The sequence below is a fragment of the Sander lucioperca genome, chromosome 12, assembly GCF_008315115.2.
Source record: "Sander lucioperca isolate FBNREF2018 chromosome 12, SLUC_FBN_1.2, whole genome shotgun sequence".
Taxonomy (NCBI): Eukaryota; Metazoa; Chordata; class Actinopteri; order Perciformes; family Percidae; genus Sander; species Sander lucioperca.
In genome coordinates this window covers 36,002,028-36,018,990 of record NC_050184.1, presented here as the reverse complement: position 1 = coordinate 36,018,990, position 16,963 = coordinate 36,002,028, and the positions used below count along the sequence as shown (strand labels likewise).

General features: G+C 41.8%; 1 protein-coding gene and 1 long non-coding RNA gene across 5 annotated transcripts in view; both read left to right on the top strand.

Annotated features, from left to right (window-relative positions):
* LOC116039317 (zinc finger protein 239-like) overlaps positions 1 to 16,963 on the top strand; it is a 69,346-nt gene that overhangs the window by 15,534 nt on the left and 36,849 nt on the right. Inside the window, exon 2 of one of the 4 annotated variants that reach the window (XM_036008026.1) lies at positions 2,999 to 3,151. The exons of 2 other annotated variants lie outside the window; for them this stretch is intronic. In XM_036008026.1, the coding sequence (XP_035863919.1) occupies positions 3,059 to 3,151 (93 nt within the window). In that variant the 5' untranslated portion in view covers positions 2,999 to 3,058. Of the gene's footprint in view, positions 1 to 2,749; positions 3,152 to 16,963 lie in introns of those variants that run through there. One more of the 4 variants, XM_036008025.1, reaches the window with a different exon arrangement.
* On the top strand, positions 5,975 to 16,027 carry LOC118496412. The gene is made up of 3 exons (XR_004898980.1): positions 5,975 to 5,985; positions 14,200 to 14,203; positions 15,919 to 16,027. It is a non-coding gene; the product is annotated as an uncharacterized LOC118496412 (long non-coding RNA).

Here is a 16,963-nt window from a genome sequence, read left to right as displayed (position 1 = left end):
CTACAACCACAAGAACAGTGAGGAGGTGGTCGGAGGAGGCTTATGAGGCACTGCAGGGCTGCTTTGAAGTGACGGACTGGCCTGCACTCTGTGAGCCCCATGGGGAGGACATTGATGGGCTCACAGAGTGCATCACGGATTACATTAATTTCTGTGTGGACTGGAATGTCCCTGCTCGGACTGTAACCTGCTATGCCAATAATAAACCCTGGATCACCAAGGGCATGAAGGCTATCCTGAATGAAAAGAAGAGGGCGTTCAGAGATGGCAACCGTGATGAGGTGAGGAGAGTGCAGGGGGTACTCAAACTCAAAATCAGGGAGGCTAAAGACAGTTATAGGAGAAAGCTGGAGAGTAAACTCCAGCATAACAACATGAGGGATGTGTGGAGCGGCATGAGAACCATCACTGGGTTCCAGAAGACTGGTGGCATGGGGTTGGAGGGCCGTGTGGACCGGGCCAATGATCTGAACCTATTTTTCAATAGGTTTGATACTGCGGCCCATCCCCCACAAGTCTCTGCTGCTGGCTGCCCAACAAAAACTGCCACTTCACCTCCTCCTACTCCTCCTCCTTACAGACCCTTTGTCTGCCCCTCACCACCTGAATTCACACCCTCCTATTCCACCCCTCCCCTTGCTCTACACCATGTCCTCTACAACCTGAAGACCTCACCCCTCCCCCCACGGTCATCTCTACAGTGTCCTTCACGCCTGACCTGGTGAGAAGACAGCTGACTAGACTCCACTCCGGCAAAGCTGCTGGCCCAGATGGTGTATTTCCTAGGGTGCTTAAAGCCTGTGCCCCCCAGCTGTGTGGAGTACTAAGTCTAGTCTTCAGCCTGAGCTTGCACCTCCAGAGGATCCCAGTGCTGTGGAAGACGTCCTGCCTTGTTCCTGTGCCAAAGACGCTGCGTCCCAGCGGCCCTCAGGACTACAGACCGGTGGCTCTGACGCCCCACATCATGAAGACCTTCGAGAGGCTCGTCCTGGAGCAGCTAAGGCCTATGGTCAGGCCCTTCATTGATCCACTACAGTTCGCCTACCAGCCCAGCCTGGGAGTTGAGGACAGCATCATCTACCTGCTGAACAGAGTCTACACTCATCTGGACAAGCCTGCGAGCACTGTGAGAGTCATGTTCTGTGACTTCTCCAGTGCTTTCAACACCATCCGTCCGGCTCTACTGGGTGAGAAGATGACTGCGATGCAGGTGGAGGCCCCCATCGTGTCCTGGATTGTTGATCACCTGACGGGCAGACCACAGTACGTACGCCTAAAGAACTGTGTGTCTGACAGGGTGGTCAGCAACACTGGGGCTCCACAGGGGACTGTCCTCTCTCCCTTCCTCTTCACCCTCTTCACCTCGGACGTCAACTATTGCACCCTCCTGCCACCTTCAGAAGTTTTCTGATGACTCAGCAATAGTTGGCTGTATAGAAAAGGGTGATGAGAATGAATACAGCACTGTTGTGGGCAACTTTGTCACTTGGAGTGAGCTGAACCATCTGCAGCTCAATGTGACAAAAACGAAGGAGCTCGTAGCGGATCTGAGGAGGGCGAAATCATCTGTGACCCCTGTTTCCATCCAGGGGGTCCCTGTGGACACTGTTGAGGAGTATAAGTACCTGGGGGCGTACTTAAATAATAAGCTGGACTGGACTAGAAACGCCAAGGCTGTCTACAAAAAGGGCCAAAGTTGACTAATTTCCCTCCTTGAGGCTGAGGTCTTTTAACATCTGCCGGACGATGCTGAGGATGTTCTATGAGTCTGTTGTGGCCAGTGCTATCTTCTTCGCTGTCACATGCTGGGGCAGTGGGATGAAGGTCGCTGACACCAACAGACTGAACAAACTGATCAGGAGGGCTGGTGATGTTGTGGGGGAGGAGCTGGACACACTGACGACCGTGGCTGAGAGAAGGATGCTTCAATCCTTCAGTCCATCTTGGATAATTTTGGTTTGTATATCTGGAGTTTGTAACAATAATAATTTCCCCCTGGGATTATTAAAGTATTTCTGATTCTGATTCTGATTGTAAGTTATGAAAAGTTGCTGGTGAAAAACACATCTAAAGAATGCAAATGTGACCTCAATTGAGTAGTTTGTCTCGTTGTAGCTGCATGGGGCTCATTATGCTTTAACCTCTTTTGCTTGATTTTGGTCCATTTCCCTTCCCCAAAGAGAAAAGCTTCTAACAGAAGAACTGTGAGGCCAGAATACATGTATGAGACTTCATTATAAACTTAAATTCTTCTAGTTTCTGAGAATGTTTGATTAGCATGTGATGAAAAAACAAACATACACTACAGCAGTTCAAACATGGTTCAAAATAGTTATTTTGGTTAAATAACTAAAACATATTTTGTGCCACACTATGCAGAACACAACACACACCTTCTAGACCTTGTCAACAATACCTCTATAAAGTTTCAGATCTCTAGTCCTAACCTAATGGGAGCTAGGGAGCTTTCAGGATTTGGTATTACAGGTGGCACTGGTGGGCCAAACTCTTCACAAACTCCCAAACCTCTCCAGTGACACATTTTGCTAAATGCTTTTACTCACTTCTATGCTATTAGAAAAAAACATACTAAAGACTTAAAATGACTTCTAAAACCTTTTAACATTCTTCAAACACTGTTGACATATTTTCTCATAAATCACATGTATGCCTGGCTCTGGGAGGCGGGGCGCTCTTGGAGCTCGATGAGCTGCCATGATTGAGAGATGAGAGCTGTTTCTAGAGATGACGCGACGTCTTGACGCTCCACAGTGGGAGCGCTTGCTGGACGTCGGGGGCTGTCCCGGGGTGAACACTAAACAGAAAAAGGTGGGGATAGTTTCATTGTGTAGGCAGCAACCTGAAGAAAACAAACATACCGGGAACACGGTGCAGGGCGAGGAGACGGAACGAGGTCGGTAAATGAAGCTAGCAGACAGTTAGCATGGACTCTACAGGACAATATTCATAACCTGGATGTTTGATTTGGACTGAACAGAATCCAGAGTGAGTCCAGCAGCCCCAGTGGACATCTGCTGGACTTCAGGACCAGAGAGGAATGGAGGAGGACAACCAGAACCAGGAGCAGAGGAGCAACGAGGTCCCCAGAAGACAAGCAGCAGACTGGGACTCTGATAGCAGCCATGTTCAGGTCAGTGTTCTCCTATCATATAACCTTACTGGCTGGACCAGGTTTCTGACACTGGCGCACCAAATGCTTGCTGGTGTGAAATGGTTGGCTCTTTGTAAAGTCTATAGTGTGGTGAGACTACGATATCATCATTTAGATGACGTGATGTAAGAAAAGAAAGAGAATAAGGATGGACAGAACTATTGTCTAAAGCGAGTACACAGATACATAAACAGTTTTACAATTTATGACACAAAAAATGAGTTCTCATAGAATTTAATGTGAAATGTAACATATTCACACCCTCTGTGTATCATCTGTTCATTCTGTTGTTAGAGATCAAATGTGGGAATGGAAAGACGTGTTTCTAGAGAGAGAGAAACAAACAATGGACCGTTTCCCTCCAAAACTAACCAACAAACAAACACCACGCTGAAGTTAGCGTCCCATTCAGCAGGAACACAACTTCCATTGCTGAGTGACTGATCCTCTGTTTTTTAACCTCTGACTGTATTGAAAGAGTGTTAGTCATTAAGGTAAATTATGAATTATGTCTAAAACACACTTTTAGATTTGTGAAAGCTTCATTGTTTTCATGAGAACGCATAAAGGGAGATTTCACAGTTTTTTTTCATATGTAGACCACATTAGACCAGGTCCAGATCTACTACACCTAGACTTGTCAAATCTGGACTAAATTATCCCAGAGAGGCTAAATATTCTTTAAAACACAATTTCAGATTTGTGAAAGTGCAATAGAGGGATTTCACAGTTTTTTCATATGTAGACCACAAAGTAGTTACAGGACCGTAGTTATAGGAACAGTCCACTTCTAAACAGTTCTACTAACTACTCTCCCCCAAAACCGGTTTTACCATTTGCATTCACACTGGCCAAGTGGCCATAGGAACTGACCTTTTGTTATATACACAGCCATCTAACCACCACTATGAGGAAAAGACCCTTCCCTGAAGTAGGAGCTGAAAGAGTTACAGGAACTGTGGCCAGAGGAACTTAATAATCCCCAAATTGGTCCAGTTGGAACACGAGAACAAAATGGTTCTAGGAATGTTATGTTCTAGGAAGAAAACAAGCTTAGCTGCTACATTTATCTGGGGGCTAACATTAGCTTCAGTGTTGCGTTTTCTTGAATTTTGAGGAATGAGAGGCTTGGTCCAATGAAGATTAACAAAAAGATTTAATAAGAAAATGGCATCAGGGCAGTTATTAGGGCTGCATCATATTAGGAAAATATGCGATATGCCATAACGTTGTTGAATATCGCAATAATGATATTACTTGTGATACTTTCTGCTGCTTAGTATTCTGCTATATACAACAAACTGCTCGTTGAATTTAAAACAAATGAAAGTGTAGCCATGGTGTGCTTTATCAATTAAATCAGGTTTTTCTTGCCAAAAACATTTCATATTTTAATAATGAAATAGAGTCCTGTCTCTAAACTTACCTCACACATAATTAGTCTTCTGCTGATTGTACTACCGCACTAACATTTCAAAAATAGGCATATGCATAATTTTGGGGAATATCTTTTGCCAAAAACATTTAATATCTGTGTGGTTTCAGTGTGGAACTTGCACAAGATGGTTTCACACGCAGTACCTTGGAATGACAGCAGCACCAATACCAAACCAAAATCCCCCTTGGGATTGTGTGTTGGTGAACAGCCAGAGATGGGGACTCGAGTCTGAGACTCGGACTCGAGTCGCACTTAAGTCGCACTAACAGCTGAGTTCAGACTTGACTTGCGACTCGAGCTTCGAGACTCGTCAACAACCTGTTTTCATACAATCATTGCTTTTGAAATCTAAATGTATTAATGTATTTCTATTTTCTTTTATTGGCGCATATATGTGGAACCGTATGACGAGCTGCATGTCCACTGCCCTTTGCCGTAATCTGCAACGTAACGCATACGCCTACGTGCACGCACATATCAAAAAATGCATTGCAGATGGCGACACCAAGTCCTCCTGGAGTTGTGCCTTTTTATCATTAGTTTTGCTTTCAATAACTTAGTAAACAGTGGCAGTAAGCTAACGGCTACATGCAAGGTGTGTGGCACCAAGATAAACGATGCCGGATCAACAACGTCGGACTTCATCAGGCATCTCAAAACACACCCAGATAGGTCAGTCACTCACACACTAATGTGAAAGAGACGTTACATTTAGCATATATCGTCACAGGGAACAAGCTAACCATTGCAAAGTGTTGTGCTAATGAAGGGAACAGGCAAATAGTATCTTTATAGTTAGTAGTCGCTGAGGCTAAGAAATCCATGGCGCACAGGAGGCGGGACACACGTATCCATCTCCCCAGGAACAAACACTGTGTCGGGGGGGGGGCAAACTCATGTGATGCGTAATTGATCCTGTGGATGATTTGTAGGCTATTAAGTGAACAAGGTGTACCCGGTCCACCAAACACTGGGCCGTCTTGACTGTTTTAATTCTGCACATATTTCTGTTAAGGTAGTCCTATTTACTATTTCATTATTTCATCCATGCGTGGTGCAGCGGATCCGTAAGCGCTGTCACCTGCCGTGGAGACGCTGGCCTCACTAACCTCTCCTCCTCTGAGTCGGATCTCCCTCGCGCTGCACTCAGTTTCACTGAGTGTACTAACACTTAGAAAATAAATGGCATTAAATCAGTGAGTTCAAACTGCTTATTGTGCATAATTGGGACTGACACTGAGATGCATGTTGTTCTGTAACTGGTGTGGCGCTGCCACTATTCTCTTGATTTCCACTTCGACATTTTTTGAGTGAAAGAGACTACGATTACATTTAGGACATATCATCACAGGTAACAAGCTAACCATAGCAAAGTGTTGTGCTAATGCTGGGAACATGCAGATTGTATCTTTATAGTTGTATATTTGAAATGATAATTTTGCCCTTCAAACTTTGCTTTGGTCAAAGAATCCTCCATTTGCAGCAATTACAGCCTTGCAGACCTTTGGCATTGTAGCTGTCAATTTGTTGAGGTAATCTGAGGAAATTTCACCCCACGCTTCTTGAAGCACCTCCCACAAGTTGGATTGGCTTGATGGGCACTTCTTACGAACCACACGGTCAAGCTGCTCCCACAACAGCTCAATAGGGTTGAGATCTGGTGACTGCGCTGGCCACTCCATTACAGACAGAATACCAGCTGACTGCTTCTTCCCTAAATAGTTCTTGCATAGTTTGGAGGTGTGCTGTGGGTCATTGTCCTGTTGTAGGAGGAAATTGGCTGCAATCAAGTGCTGTCCACAGGGTATGGCATGCCGTTGCAAAATGGAGTGATAGCCTTCCTTATTTAAAATCCCTTTTACCTTGTACAAATCTCCCACTTTACCAGGACCAAGAACGCCAGCAGGCGTTGGCTCCAAGACGGATAGACAAAAGGTCTCTTCCTGTTGTGTGACAAGAGAAGCCCCCTTATTAATTGGGTCTAACAGTATTGATACATTCTTCTGCCTCACCCAGCTGCAGCGTATGTTGTGAATACATTAAAACATAAAGTACATTGACATCAAAGATCAGCATTGTTTTAACATTTTTAAAAACTGGTTAATGTAATACATTTTGGGTTGGGTCTTGGTAAATTATAGAGTGTGGTCTAGAGCCTCTCTATCTGTAAAGTGTCTTGAGATAACTCTTGTTATGATTTGATACTATAAGTACAATTGAAGTGATTAAAACTGCCGGCAGGCCAGCTGTGAGAGAAGCATTTGATAATGTCAAGCAACCGTCCTACATTATTACATTACATTACCTACATTATTAGGCCTGTTTTATCAGAAGCATTTTCTTTTAGTTGGAGTAGGCTAATAACTCATTAAAAACAAATGTTTATTTTAATAATAAAGGCACAGTAAATTGCGTCTGTGCCGTGTATAGCATTGTGAATTATTTATTATTTTATGTATATCAAAAGCTAGAGATCGAGTAAAATACTTTTCCTAGCTGTAGTCATATTGGAATTGTTTTTTTTATAGTTATTTATTAAAAAAAAAATATATATATATATATATATATATATATATATATATATATATATACAGTGCTGCGCATAAGTATTCATACCCATGGTCAAGTTGACTAAAAAGAGGAATAAAAAAATCATCTTTTGGAAATTGATCTTAATGCCTCAGTTAAAAAAAATGAGAATTGGCATGGGGTACTTTCCATAAAATCATCTCTCAATGCAAATCAAACCAGCTATTAGGCTAACTGAAATAAAACCATGCCAATCTCTAGGTATGGTGAAGGGTATGTGATGATTTGGGGCTATTTTATTTCCAAAGGCCAAGGGAACTTTTAGTGGAGCAGCTAAGTGCCATTTTTTAGGGAAATCGTTCACTTGTGGATACAAGCACCAAAATTGGCACAATTACTCACTGGATAGTGCTCTTTCAAAAAAGTACGTTAGCCATCGCAAAAAAACGTCAGGTCAGCGGCGGCGGCCATTTTACTTTCCGCCATAGCCAAATTATTTTTTTATTTCATATCTCCTGAACAAAACATTCAACTGCATAAAGGATGATGTCTACCCCTATGTTTTGATGGTCAACGATTACAATGATACCACATGCAACATAAATGAAGGCCTTTAGACAGCTGTGGCGGCCATTTTGGATTCCACCATAACCAAATTATGTATTTTCTATCATATCTCTTGAATCAAACATGATAAATCACAATAGATGATATTTACCCCTATGTTTTGATGGTCAAGAATTACAATGAGACTATATTCAACATCATAAACTAATTATATCAATAGTTAAGTCTAATGGTGAGATCTAATGATCTAATCGAGGCAGGGATAGCATCCTCTGGAACAGCAGAATCATTTTTAACAGCTTCAAGCACCACTAAAACACGACAAATGCACCAGATAACGGCATGCTGTCTGTACAAGCTTCTGCAGGCAGCTTACAATGACTACACCAATGAGACGGTTCAAAATAATGAGGCCATGCTCAAATTTGAGGCTTGGTGTGAGAATCGCAAACTACAAAGCCCCCAATTTCAGTTCTGGCATTTGGTGTTTTCAATGGAACTTGTGATCCTCCTGCTGATCCGATCGTTCAGGGAAGCCAACTTCAGCCTGTACTCTCAGTCACTGGCTGAGTTAATACCATACTTTTTTTCCAACAACAATGTTAATTATGCACGCTGGCTTCCAGTCCACCTCAGAGACATGATGACCCTGAAACATAAACACCCTCAGCTAGCCCAGGAGTTTCAGAGTGGAAAATTTGTTGTGCACAAATCAAGCAGAGAGTTCTCTGCAATGGCCATAGACCAAGCTCATGAACAGGCCAATGCTGTCATCAAGGGAAGTGGGGGTGCAATAGGTTTGACTGAAGATCCATCAGCCCTAAGAAGGTGGATGGTAGCTGGTCCTGAAGTCAGCTGCTTGGTTTTGCAGCACGATGCAGCATCTGGAGTCAAAGAAGGTACAGAACAAACCAGCCACCATGAGCAGACCAAACGAGCTCAAGTGTTGTTTCTTAACAAAGTCAACAAGCTAACCAGTGTCATGAAAGATATGGGCAATCCTTTCAAGGAAGAGAGCCAGGATCTGTTTTCACTAGACACAAAGGATATTGCAAATCCAAGTGCAGCTGCATTGATTCATACGCACTATGAGAGAGGCAAAACCCGTTTCCAACAGTTCATGAAAGGATTTGAAGAAGAACCCAAACTTTATGAGCCAATCTGAAGAACTGCATGAACTTCTTCCATCAGGAACGAGCCTCTGTCAATTCTTTGAAGAAAAAGGTGCTGAAGGAGGACTGCCAGCTCTTCTCCATACTGTTTATCTCATGCCAGAGCAGAGAATGTGATCTGAAGGAGTTCTTTAGACATGAGAATCAGCCATTCCCTGCTGCCCTGAGTGATGGTGGGAAGCTCCACAGTGGACAGAAATCTCAGCTGGCTGCCATCCTTGAGTCTCTTGTCAAAACCCCCGACACTGAACCAGAAGCAGAAACCATCATTATTGATGGCTCAGCGCTGGTGAACAGTTTGCCACCACAGAGCTCAAAAACATTTGACCACTACGCTGCATTTGAGGTTCTCCCCAAAATAGAGGCATACTCTGTGAAATACAAAAGAACAGACATAGTCTTTGACATCTACCAACAATCTAGTTTGAAGGCAGAAGCTAGGTCAAAGAGAGGACATGGAGCCAGACGCAAAGTGACCAGCAATGGCAAAATACCCACAAACTGGCGGAACTTTCTCAGAGATGATGAGAATAAAACTGAGCTTTTCCACTTCCTAGCTGACAGAATTGCAGAAACTTTAACACCAACTGTGGTTATAGAGGCTCAAGCTGTCAGCAACCACTCCATCAACCTAGATGATGTAAGTCCATGTAGTCATGAGGAAGCTGACACTAGGATCTTTGTCCACGCTAAACATGCAGCCAAAAGTGGCAGCAAAAACCTTATGGTCAAAGCCAGTGACACAGACGTTCTTGTTATTGCAGTCAGTGTTCTGCCAGTTCTTCAGGACATTGGTCTGCAACAATTGTGGCTCGCTTTTGGCCAAGGAGTGAACCAAAGATGGATCCCTGTACATGACCTCTATCAATGTATTGGAAGGGAGAAAAGCAGCGGTATTCTCTTCTTTCATGCATTCACTGGCTGTGAGGTTGTTTCAGCCTTCGAAACTTTTCCTGTTACTTTGGCATACTTCGTAATAATTTTTTTCTTGGAATTATGTCACGTTTTATGCTTGTTTTTTTCCACATTATTTACTCTAAATACCACAAAAAGACTCTCGAAACACAAAATAGATATGTATGTGACATCCTCAGTCAAAAACATAGGATTCAAAAGGTAAAAACCTTGAAATATGTCCCATGAGTAAAATTATGTGGCAAGATACGTGTTTTCCAATGCCGGAAATGGTGGCCATCTTGGAAAATGGCGGCCATTTTGAAAAATCAGGTGGCTAACGTTATTTTTCAAATTATTGGCCCCAGAGGGATAACCACACCAAATTGGGTGCTTGTATCCACTTGTGAACGATTTTCCCCCTTATCTGCCCCACTATTTATCAGGATGCATATTATCCTAGATCCATGAAATAACTGGCCTTTAAAAATAAAAATCTGCCTGCCTCTATGGGAATTTAACATAGGGGTGTACTGACGTATGGCCCCTGTATTTTAAGGAAGAACATTTATTTATTTACAATACATTATTCATTCACAAACAAAATTGGTGTCCTTAAAGGTCAGATTTTTCCTAATTTTTTAAAATTAAGGCATTAAGATCAATTTCCAAAAGATGATTTTTTTATTCCTCTTTTTAGTCAACTTTAGCATGGGTGTCCTAATTTTTTCACATGACTGTATATATAATGTATGGTGCCAAATCATAACATTAGTTAGCTCAACCAGAACCCTTGAGTGCAGCCCCAGTCTAAAGGTCAACTGGCAGCACTAGTGTCAGTGTTCAGTTTTTTAGCAGTGAAAAGTACAGTATACTGTAGAAGTAAGGGTGCTCCGATTGATCGGGAACCGATCGTTATCGGCCGATAAAGGCTTTAAATAGTTTGATCGGTGGTCTCCATAAAGGCCGATCAGATAGGCCGATCAGATGACGCACTACTCGTGAGAAAATGTTCTATACACAGCTAAGTTACACACCAACCAGATTTAGTCAAAGAATGCTGTTGCTAAGTAACAATGCACAATGCTTATAGGAATCACGTTACGTTACTGCTAATAAATCCCTAACATTTCTGGATTTTGCTGCTTCATAATAAAAACATTCAAATACGAAAATAACGGAGGACTTTTATTGTGAAGAACTTACAGGAAATGAAACCGTTCACAGCCGGGGCTTTGACCAGTCGAGTAGCTAGTTTTCAGCGCTAGTCCGGGACGCCGCCGTGTAACTAGCTAGCTAGCTAGCTGAGCTGAGGTACAGACGAAAGGAAAAAAATTAAAAAAGAAGTAAAGAAAAAGAGAAGGTACTTTTCAAACAAGTGGCGCATTGACAAAACGTACAGCGAAAGACCGTGCAAAACATTTCAGACCGTCCTGCCAACCTGTTTACATTTTAACGTCAATGTAGACTGTAATGATGTTTAAGTCGCTTGAAAGCTGCTGCCGTTTTAAATCTGTTGGCTCTCTGCTGCTCAGTTCTACCCCGCGACTGACGACACACACACACACACACACACACACACACACACGGTGGATGCAGGAAAAACCGGAGATGAGACGTACAGGATGACCTACATTGAGGACAGCTACACTTAATACATCCATGAGCTACACTCGTTGTTGTAAAATCAATGATAAGTTAAAGTCCAATAAGTCCTTTATCAAACCGTATGAATGTGTGTCCCAGGCCAGGATAGGAAATGAACTTACAATGTAAAGATCAACAAGCTACTGACACATAATAAATACATTATATTAATAAAATATGTATTAATAATAAAACATAATTTAATAAAGCAATTCAAAATATGATAGTGCACTCTCTTTTATAAATTTGAATTCTGGAAAAAGTGGCTGGTAAAAAATGTAAGTGGCCCCACCCTGCTCAGAACACACTAAAGACACACTGAAGAACACACTGACAGTTGTTTTGTAATTTATTCCGAATAAGGCTTTAGCTCTAAGCTGTTTAAGGTGTGTTTCTAACAGAGGAAGTGGAATGTTGAACGTTTCCTGTCAATAAAAGTAAACCGTTGACAATTCACAATACATTATCTTCTGTTAATTTTAATACTTATGCATTGTTGTTAAGAATATTAAAATTAATATATGATAAATATATGACATGATAAATAGAAGGTTTCAAATAGACCCGGTGATCGGTGATCGGTCATCGGCATCAGTCGACACGGCTCACAGCAATCGGTGATCGGTGATCGGCCCCAAAAATCCTGATCGGAGCACCCTTAGTCACAAGATCTCACGTTTTATTCTGGCCCTCTTTTGGAGCTATGAGTCATCCTCGTACTGTGCCTACTGTGACAATAATACAAGTGCAAAGTACAGCTGAGGCTGATGACAATAGCATTAGTTTTGTAAGTATTTGGTCATCAAGCAGTAAGTTATGGACACATTTAGATTTTTGACCTGGTGCTACTGTAGATGAAAAGTAGGAGACATGATTTGGGAACCATGAATGTCTGTACCAAATGTTGGACCAATTCATCCAGTAGATGTAGAAATATTTCACAGCATAAGTGAAAGCTTTAAACTGCTGGTGGCACTAGATGAGAGGTCAGGGGATCATTCAGCTCCTATGATTCATCCTCTGGGGACCATGTATGCCTGTACAAAATTCCATGGCAAATCATGCAAAAGTTGCTAAGATATTTCAATCAGGACCAAAGTGGTGGACCGAGTGACCAACAGACCTTCAATGTCATCCCTAGAGCTATGCCCATAGCTAATGAACACCTAAATCACTATCATGCAATGCAGTGTGCTTCTGAGTCAACACACAGTATAAATTACATGACTAGTGCAGATAAATGCTGTGTGCATTTACAATAGCTGTTTTTTATCTAATTTGGTGATTCATTGTCTCTAACAGGCCCTCAGCATGGACAGAGAAGGCTGCCAGGCTACGTCAGGTCATCGTGGACATTGTCCCCATTGACGTGAACCGCCCTCAGCCTCTGGCCCATGACGCCCTTCCTTCAGCAGGGGCCGACTGTCTCGTGTCCTGCTTCTGTCTGGAGAGTGCCAGCCCTGACCTGGCTGCCTTCACCAGGGCCCTGGGCCACATTGGGAGGCTCCTGCGGCCCGGTGGCCACCTCCTGCTCATTGGAGCTCTGGGAATGACTTACTATATGGCGGGGGATGGGGTAAAGATCCCTACGGTCCCAGTGAATGAGGCCCAGGTCTGTGCTAGTTTGAAGGAGAGCGGCTACACCCTGATCAGGCTTGAGGTTTACACAGTGCCTCAGGACATGAATGTGGGGACTGATGATGCGTATGGGGTGTTTTTTGTAAAGGCAATGAAGGAGTAAGTGTGAGAAAAAGAGGATAGATAAAGGCTATTAAAGATGAAAGTGAGAAAGTAAGTATCCAGATGAAAATATTACATATTAGGCCGAGGTAAATGCAAGGTTTAGCACATTAGACAATGAGGAAATGGGCTACTGGTGATGCTAATAATAATATTCACACATATTTGTTTTTTTGGGGATGAGAGGTTGCTTTCATTCTGATCTTCAGTCGTTTAAATTGTTTTTCGAACTGACTCTTAATGGAAAAAAAATGCAAAGACAAAAAAACATTTCCTTGGTCCAGTGAATGTCTTTTCTGAGGGTGAATAAGGAGACGGTTCCTTTGTCTTTCTGTTAGAAATGTAATCACACATTGCCCCCTGCAGTACAAACACAGCAACTACAGCATCAAGAATGTAACGCTTCCATTTTGATGATGAGTTGCGCGTTATGTTTTGTAATTTCTGATAATATGAATAAAGATGCTAAAACAATTTGTATTTCATGTTTTCTTATCTCAGACCTATATTTCATAACAGCATATTGATCCAAACTTATTGTTGATATTAAAAAAAGATGGGGGCAGAGATTAGTGGAAGCAGTATAAATTTGATAATACAGCTAAAAAGTTGCTTTATTTTAAATGATCAAATTTAGATATGCGTCTGAGAATATGATTGTGTCATTAGAAGTTCTGAACACCAGGTGTCATTACTCTGCCATCTAGAGCTGCTCCTCAAATATCAAGCCAAAAATGTGCAAATGTGTTCTGATTTCACTAATGCTTGTTGCTAATAGCCGTGGTAAAGAACACATAGTTCAAGTTCAAGTTACTTTATTTGTACCCAGAGGTAGATTTTGTTTGCAGTAGAGTCCTCATACACACATATGGGAAAAAAACAAAGAGACACATATCACACATCATTCAACTTAAGACAGTGGAAATTAATAAATGGCAAAAATTAAAAAGTTCTTACCGGTCCGTAAAACAATGAAACCGTAAACACTGTGCTGCATTTTGGTGATTAGTTGGATTAGTGGTTTGATTATTTACATGGAGTCTGGTGGGTTTGGTGATGGTGATTTCGGGGCTGTTTCATGTTAAACTAAAAGGATCTTACTCTTTAACTAAAAGCTCTATCTCTGTAGGTAATGTTGTCAGACTCTTAGAATAATAATCTGAGTCTGTCAGCAGCAACAACAGAACTTTTAGTGGATGGAAACTTTACCTTTTAATTAGGAGTTTAAACACAGACACAACAGGAAGAATAAATCCATCAAATCAAGTCACTAATAATCAGCATGTGGTCTTGTTTTATTTCATTTATTTGCATTTAATTGTTCCACATTCCAAAACATTTAAAACAATTCAATCATTGATGTTATTCTACAAGTCAGATAAATAAATCAGCTGTTTGCTTTCTATTTTCTGACTGTGTATTACATCATCAGTGTCTTTACTTTCAGTCTGAACAGACCTCAACAGATTTAAAACCACATTCAGTCACAGAAAATACAAACAGTCAATATGAAATGTCAGACAAAGATTAATGAATAAATATGATGGTAAACTACAAAACAACAATAACTGGAGAGCATACAATTAAAAATGGTCAACTTCCAGTTGGATGGAGCTAATGAAAGTACATTGGAGAAATGTGTGTACCAAATTTTGTGATTATCCAGGTTGGATATTCTATGGGATTGGATGTCTGATCACCAGTGTTCGAACTATGTGGCCTTTGGGGGACTTAGAAAGATACATAACAGCTACAAGTGTATGCCCTATACAGGATTTACCCTATTATACTTTATCGACAGGAATTGATAGGTCAAACAGCAAACAGCCACCCACAAATAGCCTATAAACATCAGGCTGTCTTTGAGATTTCACATGAACAACGGTTAAAGTTACTCAGGCTACCGAAGAATACCATAATTCCTCCGTTCAATTAGGCCTAAGCTGCGCACCCCAAGCTTCCATCCTTAAACGCTTTGCCAGCAGTGTGTTGGCATTTGAACAAAGTGCTGTGTGTCCACAGTGTGGAACAGTGTGTGCAGACTGTATTGCCTGAGGCCTTTTGGAGGAGCAGCACTTCGTGATCTCCCTGCAGGGGAAACAGCCTCTAACATCTTCAGTTTGAGCTTCAACTTTACTCTGCAAACAAAAGTGTATTGGCAATGGTGGATCTAGAAAATTTTACATGGGGTGGCAAAGGGGGGGGGGGCAAGAGGACTTGGCAGGGTGGCATGGGTAGACGGTACGTGTGAATGGCTTTAACAAAACAAACACAAAAAACACAAAAAAAAGAAATGCATACTATCATAACATCTAAAAAAATGTTGATAGATGTAGCGTTATAGTTTTAAAAATATCAATAAACAACAAAGCAATCCAGCTTCCCTGGCCAAAATAGACCGAAATAATAACATTAAAAGAAATACAAATAAACCATGATAAGATCTGGTGAGTAAATGTTGATTAAAACAGCGGTTATTGGACTAAAAATACCAATAATAGAAAAGCTATACAGCTTCTCTGCGGCAGCCCGACTGGCAGAAAGAAACGTGCTGTGATCAGGGAATCTGTGCGTAGACCACGGATGATGCCTGTCATTGACTTACATAGGCATCGCATTCGTGGGCCCGTCACGGAATTTTCGGCAATTCCATGAAACTGCCACAGATTTTGAGTTAAGGGGCCGTGTTCATTTCACGGAATTCTGTGAGACCAGGTTGAATATGTAGTCGTAGCCAGGAAAACATACATGCTGTTCAGAAAATAAAATTACTGCTGGTCAGCCTTCAATGTGGAGAGAAGATCAGAATATAACAACACAGCTATCAGGGCATGAGGAGGAGGCAGGAGGAAACAGCTTGGCTCTCAAACATCTTCACTACGAGGCAGTGTGAATGAGCTGGTGTTTTTTAAGGTTACTACTCTGAGAAAAAGTTTTCCCACATTGTTCACACCAGTAGGGCTTCTCTCCAGTGTGAATGCGCTGGTGTTTTTTAAGGTCACTACTCTCAGAAAAAGTTTTCCCACATTGTTCACACCAGTACGGCTTCTCTCCAGTGTGAACACGTCGGTGGCTTTCTAGGCTACCACTCCTAGAAAAGGATTTACAACATAAATCACAGCTGTAAGGTTTATCTCCAGTGTGAATGCGTTGATGGCTTTTTAAGTGTCCCTGTTGTGTGAAGGCTGCCCCACATTGATCACAGCTGTACGGCTTTTCTTCAGTGTGAACACGTTGGTGGTTTTTTAGGGTACTCTGTAGTGTGAAAGCTGCCCCACATTGATCACAGCTGTAAGGCTTTTCTCCAGTGTGAATGCGTTGATGGCTTTTTAGGTGTCCCTGTTGTGTGAAAGTTTCCCCACATTGATCACAGCTGTACGGCTTTTCTTCAGTGTGAACACGTCTGTGTTTTTTTAGGGTACTCTGTCGTGTGAAAGCTGCCCCACATTGATCACAGCTGTGTAGATTCTGTCCTGTGTGAACTCTCTGATGAATCTTTAAATATTTTGATGTTGTGAAGGATTTGTCACAGTGTTGACATTGGTGACTTTTGTGTCCCTCTCCTTCTCTCCATTTCTATAGCAACAGACAAACAGAGAGAGAGAGTTAGTGAACAACCTTCATTAAACCCTGGACCTGGAATTACCTCAACAACTGTCATACTATATTCACCAAACTTCTAACAATATGAACAGCAGTTTATTAGTCTTTATAAAAGGCAATATAACAGCACCAATGACTGTCACGTGAATATTTATTTAAATAATGGTCACACAGCAATGTGTACCTGTTGTATTTTAAAAT